The sequence below is a fragment of the Phalacrocorax carbo genome, chromosome 5 (assembly GCF_963921805.1).
Source record: "Phalacrocorax carbo chromosome 5, bPhaCar2.1, whole genome shotgun sequence".
NCBI lineage: Eukaryota > Metazoa > Chordata > Aves > Suliformes > Phalacrocoracidae > Phalacrocorax > Phalacrocorax carbo.
In genome coordinates this window covers 29,227,717-29,242,434 of record NC_087517.1, presented here as the reverse complement: position 1 = coordinate 29,242,434, position 14,718 = coordinate 29,227,717, and the positions used below count along the sequence as shown (strand labels likewise).

General features: G+C 37.7%; 1 protein-coding gene across 4 annotated transcripts in view; it reads right to left on the bottom strand.

Moving 5' to 3' along the window:
* PARD3B (par-3 family cell polarity regulator beta) overlaps nucleotides 1-14,718 on the bottom strand; it is a 436,340-nt gene that overhangs the window by 397,951 nt on the left and 23,671 nt on the right. For 3 of the 4 annotated variants that reach the window (XM_064451807.1, XM_064451805.1, XM_064451804.1), the window contains exon 2: nucleotides 10,752-10,853. In XM_064451807.1, coding sequence (XP_064307877.1) covers nucleotides 10,752-10,853 — 102 coding nt within the window. Of the gene's footprint in view, nucleotides 1-10,751; nucleotides 10,854-14,718 lie in introns of those variants that run through there. The other variant, XM_064451806.1, reaches the window with a different exon arrangement.

The following is a 14,718-nucleotide window of genomic DNA, read 5'->3' as shown; positions in this document are numbered from 1 at the left end:
CAGAAGCATCCACAAACAAAGCCTCCAACCAAGCTGAAGTATACATCAACTTCATTAATTTTAAAAAATAACTTTTTAGAATTACCCTTTGCCATATATTGTTTGCAATTGACATTCCTTGTCAGTATAAATGTATTTTAAACATACAGGAAGTAAAGGCTATTTTTTAATCCCCAAGATCCAACTACAGTTATCAAGCATTTCTTTATCAGACATTTTTATCCTACAGTTTCTTCTGGCACCAGAAGCCAGGGTAAAATTGACTGAGGAGTCTTGAACTGGACAACCTAGAGGCAGGCTTGTAGCCCTAAATTTTTTCCTCTAGTTCTAGCATTCCTTCCCAAAGAAGGAACAGTACAATACAACCTCTTGAATGTCTGCATTTCTTTGCTGCAGCTGCTTTCTGGCCACAGAGCACAACTTAAAATAACAGCACGGAGCAGTGAAGTTTACAGTTGCACTCACAGCACACAGCCTGGTCTTCCTCCACAAACCCAGACTTCTGACACCCAGAAAGGTGCGTCCTCACTGTGAACTCAGGCTCTCAACAACTATACCAGCCATTTCTGAGACAGGATGCTTCCTTCTCCACTGCAGCCCCTGTCCTTGGCACAGGCAATGGCAAGCATGCTCTAAAATATTTTTTTAAAAAGTCTCCTTGCTCTTCACACCACTTCTTTCACACTCATCCAAAACTGTTCTAACAACAGATAAATTTCAGTGATCCTTCAGATTCATGTATCCCATATTGAACCTGAAATCTGAGTGATTTGCAGACTCTTATTTTCAGATAATGTGGTGAAATCCTGAAAGCTGCAAACCCTTCAAACCTGAGGAAAATATCATTGACTTTCCTTCTTTAAAATAGCCACTTTCGGTTATATGAATAGACAGTTTTTCCACTAGAAAATAAGTTTGGGCATGAGGTAAACCCCAACAGAAAAACTGAGGATGTTCAGAGAGATGGATATACAATTAGAAGCAATATCCACTATTCAACAGCAAAAATGAAATTAAGGAAGCATCTACCATCCTTTTGTGGTTAGTAAGGTTTGCCACACAAATGTGAAGTTACGATAGCCTTTATACTCTTCAGGGCACAAGTGCCCCCCAAAAGTTAGCATGTTTTAAGAAGAGTTTTTCTTATTCCTGCCTCTCAAGTATCCACAGTAGCTACTGTTGCAAAATGACCAATGAACAAGACACGTCAATAATCAATTCCTGCGTCACTCATCTTCCCCTCCTTACTGTCAGCTATTCTTCCTCTGCTTTGACTTCTGGATTACCTGGCTTATCTCCTAACAGGGAAAGAATCTTTAAAAAACAGGATGCAATTAAACATCTGAACAGAGTTCGGGGTAAAAGAGCAAGAATCAGACTACTAGCACTACAACAGCAAGAACACAGCTCTAACAGCTTCATCAGGAAAGGGAAGAGAAAAAAAAAAAACACCACCAGCCCATTACAACAGGACAGTTCCAAAACACAAATCCTGAACTGTTTGCAACTGCTGAAACAAGTGAGATTTCTACCAATATTTCAAAACTTTTTAAAAGTTTCAACTTTCTGGCGGGAAAAGTCACAGGAATTGGAAGAACACAACATTACATAGGAGTTGCATACCTACCAAACATCACACAAGCTTACTACACCAGAAGTTTTCTAAAACAGTAGCAGGACCAACTCCAGTTCCTTGGGCCAGAACAGAGTCACTTCTGAAAAGGAATGAAATATCAACACAAAACCTCACCTCCTTCACCATAGTCTTAAACAACAATTAATACCACAGTAGGCATTTATAATGCCTTGTATTGAAGTAGTCTTTGGACCCCCTACTTGAAAACAGAACAAAAAGGCCCTTCTTCAATCCATCTGCAATCTAAGGAGCACAAGGGAAATAATAATCCAAGGAATATTATAAACCACTATGTGGAAGTATTTAAGAGCTCAGCTTACTTCATAGCAATGCAACCCACTAAATTATCTTTCCACAACAAGGTCAGGTTATTTTTCACAATGCATATCACTCCCTTGGTAAACATTAACATGTGTGTGCTTATATGCACTTAAGCATCAACACCTGTATATAGAATTCCAAGTGCTTGTTGCATCAAGGAAAACCATTAAGAAGGAACAAGCATCTTCCACCAGGTTATGCTTACATACAAAGATATTAAGCTCCTTTTCATCAGGACACTTGAATGGCCATTCAACCTACCACGTGTGACCAGATGCACTTAGGATGACCTCTCTCCCTCCATCCCTCTCACTGTTTAAGGAACAAAAACTCAAGCAGCTTCAGTTGTCAGACCAGCAATTAGCTACCGTACTTAGTGCCCAGATAACAACACACATTTTCAGGTCCAGAGAAAGTGTTATGGTTGTACAGCTAAACACTCTCCAAAACTCAAGTGACCTAGGTCCCAAATCTTCCGCCTGCTGTGTTTTTAATACTCTAAAATGACAAAATACAAATCAGATAGAGGGATCAATAGAAAAATTAAATTAGAAAAGCATGTTTCAAATTTGCATTTATCTTACATAAAAAGGTTTTTAACTCCAAAATCCCCCTCAGCATCTAGATAGGCAATCTTATTCCAAAATTATCAGGAATCTGACTAGTGTGACAGATCCACTGTCACAGTTGTTTTTTTTAATCTGAGAAAAGTAATGGAATACTTATCACAAACAGAAAAACTCTGGCGGTTACAGATGTTCAGAGAAAGAGTTCACAGTTCAGAGTGTTCAAATGCAAATATTACACTGGAAAAACTGAAAGTTACTAGTCTATCTGGTAAAAACCTTTATAACCACGTTTTTACTTTTAAAGTAGGTAGAGCTGAAATAAGTAACCCTTGTAATATGTTCCAAGACAATATCTATTTCAAGAAAAATTACATTATACAGCACTAAATATGTAAAAGCTTATGATTTTTTCTAGGATAAACAGGAGGTTAATTTATGCATACAGGCACTGTGTTATGGCTCAGCCTATAAAACTGCATTTTCTTTAATAAGCTAAGCAACATTTGACCAGGTGTCTGTTCTTAAAGCTATGAACTTATCTTGAAGCACATTGCTAGACCTGAAGTTTATTACAGGAATGTTTCCAGTAACCAGAAGCAAATGATAGTGTAATTGTACACCCCGGAATGAAATACCACACTTAAAAAATGGTTATTTTAATGATTACGCTAATGAGTTCTGAACTTCCAACCTATGTGCATACAGTTTCATAATTACACAGCTTGAAATCCTCATCAGCAAATCCAAATGCTCATGAAATCCAAATCATTTTATAATCTTGAATAATGCATGGCACCTCTGCAGCAAGAAATTAAAACCAATTTCATAAAAATGCAAAGCTTCATAATCTGTATTCTAAAAGAAACTGCATTACTGAAATAAAGCGTTGCTTAGTAAGTACTAATGATGGTGATTTCCACCCCCACCCACCCCCTTCCCTCTGGTACTCACAGTTCAGATCCCACTTCAAAAATAAACAGACTAACTCCTATCAAAATACCCTTTTATATATATATGGTGGCTCACAGCATACCCTACTATACAAGAGTGAAATCAGACATCTGTTTCCTAAACAAGCATTGGCTCAAAATGGCATAAAACCTTTTCTTCCTGAAAAGTGTGAAAACCATTTTTTTAAAAAAACAGGCTGCAGCTTGACTGGCTTGCATACTACTTCATCAATAGCTAAAACAAAACTCCATCTTAGTTCATCAAAGGGTCAGCAAATTAACATCTACCGTTTTTCCACAAGAATGTTCCCCCAGCCCCAATGCCTTTTTTTGTTCGTTTGTTTTTGAACTACAGGTAAAGCTTAGATAAACTAATCAGAGGCTTTTAACAAGCATTGTCACTATCTTTTTGAACAAGTTAAGAAGTCTGTAACTCAAGATGAGGGGAAAAGCCATCGTCACAGTCAATGCAAAAGGATAGATACTCCATTTTGATTTACAATTTTGTTGTGTCTCACATCTCCATGTCTTAAGCTGCTGAAAATGATAATTTTCAAAAATATGCCACTTCTAATACTTTCCTTCCTTGTAGATGCATGATGCATAGCTAATTATCAGACACCTACAGAATACTTACCCTGCATAAAAGTTACATGGAGGTTTTATTCACGTTAGTGTTTTGTCTTTATATCTTCATCGCCCAGAACTAGCTAAGAATATTTAAGTAAACAAATACTGTCAGCAGTAACAATTTCATATCCCAATAACTTTGATTATTGGAAATTACAACTGAAACCTATTACAAATTATTTATACAAGGAAGAAACAGAATACTCTGAATCTAACAGATAAGAACACTCTATCATGCCTTTGGAGGTTGTAATCACGTTATTCAAAATAAAAATTAAATCCATTGTAATGTTTACCAATTTAGGGTTTGATATAAGAATGAATTATTAGTTACCCTTTTTATCAGATATTAAGATTTCTACTCATCTGTACACAATCTCATTACTGAAACCACAAAATATGAATGCAAAACCAGAAACAAGTAGTAAGGAAGAGTCACAGAGACAGATAACTATACATATTCTGGCAGAGATATTAATCACAGCCTAAAAATTATAATTAGGAAGAAAAAAAAAACCACAAAAACACCTACAACATTCAAACCAAATCAAAAGAACAACAGCCCTGACCTACCAGCTTTGACAAATTTCTGCAATGTCTTTTTTTCCCCAACTTAAACATACCAGGCTTTTGATCCACTAATCCCTATTTTACCTCATTAGCACCAAGAAACCAGGCATAAGAATTGGCTGCCTCTGGACAACTGTTCTCTCAAACAAGGCATTCAAACTTACAGAAGTGGAACCAAGACTCTGCCAGAAGTACATATATCACAAGTCTGAAGCATGTATTTGCTATAACCAGTTTAATGTCAGTAAAAGCATGCACATTAAAACAGTAACTTGGCCATGGTATTAATCAACTAAGTGTCGTAAAACACCACCTCACAGAGAAAAAAAATTCCTTTTTTCTTTGATGCATGCCTTTTCTGGTGCAGATTTTAGGAAAGAGACTGAGTATCCAAGTTATAATACAGCAATTTGAACTACCTCATGTCCATTGCTCACTTAAAATGTTACCTCCACATTATATGAAACTAACATCATTAAATTGCTTTCTGTGCTACCAGACATGTCTCCTACATGCTTATTCTTTATATCAAAGGGAATTTTTAAAAAAAAAACAAAACTTCTCCGGGGGAAAGTTGGCTAATATGCAACAACTTGTAGAGCAGCCTAAAAAAAAACAACACAACACTGCAGCATATACTTCAATAGGTAAAATTCTCAGCTGTAACTGTCTTACATATCTTGCTTTGTTTTTCCTAAACAAGTGTAGTATACTGTTGTAAAACAAACTGAAAAATGAAAAACTTCTGCATTCCAGTTATCAGAAAGTTACAAAACCCTAGAAAGCTCAATTACACAGAAGTCTAGAGTTTGAATGACATTTCTCTAACTTAAGAATGCATTACTTGCATGAATCATATATTTGAGAACAAACCATATGACAAAAAGATCTGTAAAGCAACATTTTCAGGCTCTGCTGACCCACTGGAAAGTAATCTAAACAAGCCAGCATCAAGGCCTCTGCCACCGATTAGCAGGGGAAGCTTTTAAAGCAGCAATGCTCTAACTCCCATTAAGAGAAATTTCCCTTCGAATTCCACAGCTCTTTATTTATTTTTTCAGAACTACTGAGATACTCCTGCCCACTTGTCTTGTTATTTAGACTTCATTTTACCATTTTTCAATGTGCTTGTAGAAATAATTTTCCTTATCACCTCATACTCTTCAGCCACACCTTCTCTACTTACCTAAAGGTTACTTTAGTTCTGATTTCCTTCTCCATTTAAAGAGGAAGTCAATGGTTGGAGGGAACAAACTGTTCAAAGGTGGAATTAATTCAATATAACTTAATTTAAATACACATTGCATAGTAGAGTGGGCCAGCACTTTCACAGCTGGAATGACAACCCTGAAGTTCTACTGGGTCAGACCCATGTCAGAAAATAGCTGCTGTGTAAGTGCTATACCCAGCCAGCCAGCATTCCCAGTGACTAAACCTGCCTGGAAACAATGGAAAAGTTCAGAATCCACTGAAAGAAAACATGTCTCTCCAAGTACCTGGCAGGCATTTATTCCCTTTGTATAAGTACAGCCTTGAAGTCTATATTCGCTTCTGAATCAAAACATTTTTGTTCTTTTGCTGAAACAACTTCTCCAAGCCAGCCTCACACTCACAATACTGCCACTGAAACTAAAGATACTGGCAAAGACCTCTGTCTGAAGTAAGGTTAAAGAGAGTTACTTAGCATCCTCTACAAAAACTTCAGCCAGACAGATCTTCAGCTTCTTACCAGAAGCGTGCATGGGCCCAATAACCATTTGAACAGCCAGCAGATGATTTCCCTAGCATTTGGAGACCTTCCAGGAGACATGTTTTCCTGATATTGCATTTCTGCTGGTAGCTAACTAAGAAGGAAGAATTCATTGATTTTGCTATTTAATATTTCATTAAATGCTTAGCTAAACTAAGCGTCTGAACTACACTTAATTCCTACCATCTACTTGATATCATCATTAGAAACACTTAAATGACAGTTGCAATCCCTGCAAATCTTAAAACGTCACTGTTTCAACATTTCATCGATGTTGCTTGGTGTCCCTCAAAAGCTTCTGCTGCTGCTAAAACACACAAGTCACCTCTATTTATCAAAGGAGATCACCAACCAAAACTATTTTTAAGACTGTAGTGCCGCCCTACTATTTCAGTATCGCACAATGCCATCCCAATCACATACCCAATTTTTCCCTTCCACTCAAAAAAAAAAAAAAAACCCACAAAAAAACCCACAAAAACCACAAACCAAAAACTACCACACCACCAAAAAAAAAAACCAAAACCAACACAAAACACCCCCACTGTATACTTACAGCAGTAGAACTGCTAACGAGCCTCTGGAGAGGTTAAACCTACACCACCTTCCCAGATGACAAGCCTAGATCTTTTGCCAGCAGCATTGATCGGGAAATGGTATCTTTACATACATGTTCAACAACTTTGTTGGCCAAATTGTAGATACTGCAGTACTGCCCTTGCAAACAGTCTTACAGAAAAAAAAAAAACACCCCAAACAACAAACCCCACAACCAAAACACCCACACCCCAGCACCCTGACAGCAGACCATCATCCCCTACTTCAGAAGGGCTCTGCTGATAAAACCATGTTTTGCTTGTATTTAATGCTGTCAAAATACAAACATACATGTCAGACAGGTTAGACAGAAACTGTATTTTCCCTGTAGACTTTTATATGCCTTCAGAGAGCAGAACTGTTCCAATCTAAGAATTTGTCACAGTTTAAACTTTTCCTATAGGCTAAGCAAGTTTTAACTTATCAACACAGGGCTTCATTGCATCTTTTTAGCCTTGCCAGGCGTTTGTGACTATTCGAAACATGACTCTCTGAGAGGGAAACCTAGATGGGTACATTAAGTTTATGCATTTAAGACACGTGGCAAGAGCAGTCTCAATGTAGGCAATGATATGAAAGGAAATGTTTTGCAGTCATCTTTTGCAAAGCATAGAAATTTTCTTAGGGCATTTTCTTCCTCAAGGAAAAGAGTCATTTCAAGTGACAGAGATCTGTTAAGAAAAGCATGCAAAGAACTCCATTTACAGCTTCAACACATTAAAAGCAAGCCATTTTACATGTTTTTATTGAAATTACAAAATTTGGGCTTTTTTAGTTAATTAGATCCATCATTCAGAGTAATCAGGACACGAACCACTTGCTAGATAACTATTTTAAAACTATTCAATACTAGCTTCAACATCCAATTCAGGCCACAGATTATTGCTAAGGCAGCAGCAGCAAGAGGAGCTCTCATTGTAAATAATTTTGAAAGCATTTTCACAACACATGTTACCAAGCACATAAAATACTAATTTGGACCTGTTTTATATGCAAATAGAACAAGCCACCCCCTCCAACATGCATAACTGCAGTTGACAGCAATTAATATAATCCACTGTACTATTTGTTGAATTTTGATTAATTTTGCATTCAAGAGGAAACCATGAAGTTAACCTGAGCAGAGCTCAAAAATATTGCCACGCCCAATAACATGCATGATGCATCCCAGTGCCATCACTTCAGTGTTGGAAGCTGACCATTTATTCCATCTTTTTGGTCCCTCTCAAGACCTATAGCAGCACTTGCTGCTTACCTCATGAGTAATTGTGCCTCCTTAACAGTCTATTGTTAAGGACTGTCAAAAGCTTTTGAAATTCCAAATAAATTACATCTGATAGCTCTCTCTGATTCACTGTTTTGTTGCCACAGTGAAAGAATTTCAATAGATTAGCAAGCACATTTTCCTTTGAATAAACTGTGCTAATCTACTGGTATCAAAGTACAATCTAGAGCAGATTAACCCTTAAAAAAAGCATCAGCTAATTTCCTCTGCCAGTAAAGAGCTTGATGGTCATCAGTGCCAAACACTTTTGGTTAAAGGCACTGAGGTTAAGTGCAACACTTATTTTTATATAGAGTGACCGATTTTGTGGGAGACTGCATTACTGGCTTGGATGCATAGGAAAGGATGATAAGGACAAGGAGGCAACAAAGCTGTGGCCTATTCATCACACATCCAGATAACCATAACCAAAGAGAATCGGTGCACAGATAAACATACCAGAAGTTCTTCCATCTATTTAGGGACTTTAAACACCAAACCAGATACCAGGTCAATTGGATCTAAATACCTCCTCCCCTTTTTGCAAAGCTTAAAGATGCCATAGCCAATATTCTCAGTGTGAAATAGGCAATAGGTTGGCAAATGCTTAAAGGCTAACAGGCCATAATCAAACTGTTAAAAACATCTGTAAGCCTTTTATAGGGCTTTGTTACCGGAACATGCCAAACCTTGTAAGTAGGTAGTATGGATAGCTCCTTACACATGCTATGGCCCAATTTTACTCTCAAATAAAAGTTCTTTGACCTCTCATCCAGCAGTCCCCTTACATGATTACATGATACCCCCCTAGTTTAATCGAAAAAACTGATTTGTCACTGCAGCTGCTGATGATCAGTAAGTCTTACTTATCACTGTTTCACCAAGGCCTTCTGAAGAAGAGAAGACAGCAGTGATGCATCACATGTAATTGAGGCATCCCAGGAAGAGAAGTCAAGGAGTCTGCTGTATTCCTAAACATAAACTAGAAACTTCATCAGCAACACATTCAACCAGTGACACTCACCAATAAAGCACAGCAAAGACTTTGGCAGCAATTTAAAAACCGGAGAGTATATCAAATATTCTGCAAACTACTGCTCGTATTTCCATTAATGCTCCTGTATCAGTACTTCAGAGAAAATCCTGGGTAGACATGTTAATTTTTACTAGCTGATGAGACCAGTAACACATTTCCCTTCAATGCGGTATCTCATTTTATCGCATCTTATGCTTGCAGTCTTATCCTTTATATACAGCTGTGCCAATCCTCAGAACCCAGTCTTTAGTCTCCAAACACTACTGGAGAAAAGTCTTGGGGTGCTTTAAGTACACTTTCAGTAAATATGGACAAGCAAGAAATACAAGTTTGATAAAAAGAACATATACCAAGCAGAACTCCAATGTTTTTAGAAATGCCCACACTAACCACCACAAAATGACACTGAAGTATGCCTTAAACAATTTTCTAGGATACTGAGAAACAGCATGCCATTAATCATAAGGAAAACATTGCACTTTGTATTACGTTATTGAAGAATCAACAGTGTATAAAACTAGCATTTCTGTTTGCAATATACAAAATTATTTTTGAAGTCACCAAGCATATGGCACTGTACACAGACAAAGCTATTTTTCTGGAAGTGCAGGCATATCCTATATTTGGATCTTCAGTTTCAAGCCACTAGATATATTTTTTCCATCTGATTTTATAGGGGTTGGGATAAAAACCACCAAAGTATTACAAATTATATAAATTATATCCCTCCTCCTCTACGTTGAAATAAGTCACCGATTAGTTTCCAGAAACTAAATTAAAAAAAAAAAAAAAAGAGGGACCTCTTTGCAGCTAGCACTTCTCTACCCAGAAAAGACATCTATCTTATTAATTTAAAAATCTATGAGTCTCTAATTTTCAATTCAAATAACTGGCCTGCTTAGACTTTCCATAGCAAATCACAGGTACTCCTCCTGAAATTTAACACAGCTGAGTCAGCTGTTCTTGTCATCACAGGATTTGTCTGGTTTTGTCACACATATTCAACCATGACAGTTGAATGATTCTCAAAAACTTAACTCTAAGCAAACGAAGATATTATACAGGATATTTTAAGAATTGATAGAGTTAGAGCTGTTGTGACTAAAAAAAGTTGTCCTGCAAAACTCACGTTCCTTCACCACTCTGTTTTCATACAGCAATAAAAGAAACACATAACTGCTTGAAAAGGTTAAAGTCCTAAATCAACTGCTAGGCTCCTCTGATTATCTTCATTGCTTTGGTCATGCTTCCCCCCCACCCCCCTCCAGTTCTACTCCAGAAACAGAGTACTATAGCACCTATGGGCAGATGTGTTTAATTTAAGAATATTTAGCATCCACTTCACCTTCCAGATGTCCAAGAAATGAGAAAGTAGCATTAGTTATTTGAAAAGACACAGCAAAAGTAGTATTTTCATCCAAGCTCTACCTTATCTTTGTCTTCCACAACATCTGCCAGCACATCATCTGGGTCCAGGATTCCTCCATCTGTATACTCCAGGTGGTGAATATTCACCCAGGAATTTGAATCCTGTAAGACAGACACAAGACTTTTTAACCTAACCTTACAAGGATTAGTGCCATCGGACAAAGCAGCTTTGTATCCCACCTGCTTCCCACCCATTTCCCCTCTCTAATCATGAGGTAGAAGCTTGGAGCCACTACCTGAAATTGAAACAGAGGGGGAGAGGGGGGGGAGAGAGAGAGAGAGAATGAGATCTACAAACACACAGGAAGACATTACCCATAGAACACTATGCAAAAGATCTTTAAAATGTATATTTCCATTGCCTTATCATTCTTAAGTTAAACAGTTAATTTAAAAAAGAAGAAATTAAACTTTTTTCACTTTGCAATAGTTTATAGTTGGGATATTTGAGTCTCTATCAGCAAATATATATGGACATGCACCATTCCTGGCAGTTCAGGGGAGGGGTGGGGGGTTAAAATATATTTACATATATTTAAAACACCCATCATTTCTTTCTCTGAGGAGGTAGGATCAGGCTATTGTAGAGAAAAAAAAACCACACACACAAACAAATTAACAGAACGAATCCCAGTTTGTTTTCACAAATAAATGCTCTCAAATTCCAATGCAACAGGGTGTACCATATTAACAGGGATCATGTTAGTTTTCCAAAACTAATGCTTTCTTTGTATATTATTAATGACTTCACTTCAATAACTGGGAGCTTAGCGATCATTCCACTGACCCTGAAGCCAAAAGGCTCAGAGCTCACTGCTCAACAGCAAATTCTCACTAACATGAAATACAAGTATCAGGGAGCAGACACAGTCTGTAACCACTGCCCCCAAACCATACCAGCTACCTGTGCACACGTAATTTCCAAGGGGGACAGGCTAAATGCTAGTTATTTCTGAGTTGCCTTAGTTAATATCTGAACGCTTATCCTATTAGGACCAGCTACTCTGCATTTAACAAGCACATGGCAGCTCAGCGAATCATAGCTGTGTGTTTGAGTACTTTACGGCATCAGCATTGATAAATGTTGAATTAGCACATCTTCTACAGCACACCAAAGAAAGGAAACAGGCTTAGTTAAGATTACAAAGCATATTTGAGTCTTCCATTAAATATTATGGAGACTGGCCAGAATATGGTAAAATTAAGAGTCAAGAAACTAGCATGCACATACGTAGCTTTGAGAAAGGTTTCAGAAATGGACAAATAGTACTGTTGACGTGCAATACATAATCCCAATGATTCAATCATATTAGACATATCTCCAATCCCTTCTCAAGTCTAATTAGATCATGGTTCTCAGAAGTGAAGTAAAACACACCAGACACACTATACAGACTAGCAAGTTCTTTATCTCTAGTTTGGATATTCCCCATGTAATGAAGTCCCTGAGTCCACTCCCTATATATCTATGGGCATTCTCTAAGTTTAGCCATCAAGGGATGCAGAAAGCAGACAAATCAGGATAATTCCATCATCGGTACATATGTGGATCAATTAGATTAGGCCTCTTTTTTTATTGTATAATCAAAAACAAACTGAAAAACCTCACACCACAACAACCCTAGCATTACCAACACATCAGCCCATCATGCCACTATCAACTTCACTGGTGAACTCAAAAGAAATTTTTTTTTTCTGTTCTCACCCATCTAGCTTCCACAGTTCAGTTTCAGTTCTTCCACTGACACATATGGCTTTGTCTGGAATCGAGTTAGTTTTCTTCACAGTAGCTTGCATGGTGCTGCATTTTGGATTTGTGACCGTAACAGTGGTGATAACACAGGGATGTTTTAGTTACTGCTGAACAGTGCTTACACAGCATCCAAGCCTTCCCCATCTCCCACACTGCCGCACCAGCGAGCAGGCTGGGGGTGCACAAGAAGCTGGCAAGAAGCAGAGCTGAGACAGCTGACCCCAACTAACCCAAGGGATATTCCATACCATATGATACTGTGCTCACAATCAAAGCTGGGGAAAAAGAGGACGAACGCAGGGGGACAGCTTTTGTTTTATCTATTAAACAGTCTTTATCTCAGTCCATGAGTTCTCACTTGCACCCTTACGATGCTCCTCCCCAGCCCACCAGGCAAGGAGTGAGCAAGCAGTTGTGTGGGCCTTAGCTGCCTCAAGTTAATCACAGCCTTTTTACCCCTTTGCACTTGTTTGAGGTTTAAGTATAACTAAGGTACAGTACGGCTGAAAGATTACCACCCAATTGAGCATGTAAAAGTATCTCTATTTGTAACATGTCTATTTAATCTGTAATTTACCTCTAACTATGGTTCTTCTGTTTTGCACTGAAACCACCCATTTGTGAAATAGCAAGTGTTTGTTCATTCTAGGTATCAGGTGTTAAAAATTACAAAATTTAATAAAATCAATTAACAGGCTTTTGTCTCTGCAAAGTGATGAAGTGTAGACACCTATTACAGCTCAAAGCTCTATTTGAAAGCCCATTGTTTAAGTATTTTTACCATAAACACAAAATTCTAAGATGACAAGGCAGAGAGGAAACATACCTCTGTGCAACAAGCAAGCATGTTAACTTACAAAAAACAATCTACCTAATGCAGAAACCTTGTGAGAGAGTGTCACTTGACCCTACCAATAAACTTACAGAATAGAATTCTCTCAGACTGGAATGCATCAGTAGCTACAGATGTTCCTCCTGAACCTTTTAACTAATGCAGTCACAAAAGGTTTCCATAGTTAGTAACACTAAAACAGTATACTTTAAAACCACTCCTCTTAATTAGACGAACTTCTGCAGCTAATAACATTTTTGTCTGAAGATATATTAAAGCCTGTTATACCTATTATGCTGTTTAAGTGTCCTGTAAGCAGAATAAAGCTCATGTGAAAAAATAAACAGCTGCTTGGATTATTTTGCTTTCAATGTTTGCTTCTATTTGTGATTCAGTAGCTGCACCAACCCAGATGTGTCATTGAAAAAGAAACAAAGAAAAAAGGAGTGTAAAAGCTCAATTGTCCCAACAGAATGCAGCAAGCTGGCAGGAAACAAGCTCAAGACACACAGCCACCCTAAACTACGTTAAGCCTAATGAATTCCTAACCTTCCTTTTAGTTTGGGCCACAAAAAATGCAGTAATTTAATGGTTTTGTTAGTGGCCATATCAAGAGAAAGTCTCTAAATCAGTCTGAAAGAGCAGAAGATGCCATTCCTCACCAATCTTTTGGAAGAAGTGCAGCCAATGTTAGATTCTTCAAAAGAAAGAAATTACAATTCACACTAAAATACAAGAACTAAAGCAGAACAGGATTCACACAGCTTCCAGAAAAATACTTCTTAATAGTTTAGGTACTGCTCTCCCAAACACTATGGCTCAGGTACACACAGTGCGAAGCCACTATTACCCTTTGATCTCAAGGCCTCCCAATTACAGTAACCACCAGGGACTACAAAAAGACTGAACACTTGCTTTTTCAGGAATACAAATGTGAAACTGCCTTCTACGAACTTAACCAGAACTTCATCCCTGAATGTGAAAAGAACAAGGGGGGGCGATGCTTTTTATAGACTTGTTTGATGAAGCAAATAGTAACTACTGTTAGATGTGGAGGTGGAGGAAATTCCCTCTGCAGAGTCACAGAAGTAACAGTTCATCTGACCAGCAAACTCACTCACCCATTCCAAAATGAACATTTTCTGTTCTTTGGACAAACTCCAAACACTGCCATGCACAGGATACAAAGTGTCTATATATAAAAAAAACCCTAAAATCTATACAACAATTTCTTCTGTGCTTCTTTACTCCCACCAAGAGTCCAGACAGCTTCAATAACTAAAACAGGAATACTTCAGCTAACTCAGTATATAAAACAAGCCATTAACTACTAACAGATGTAAAAGTTGAATATCTTAAGTCCCAAATAGCATTTCATCCAC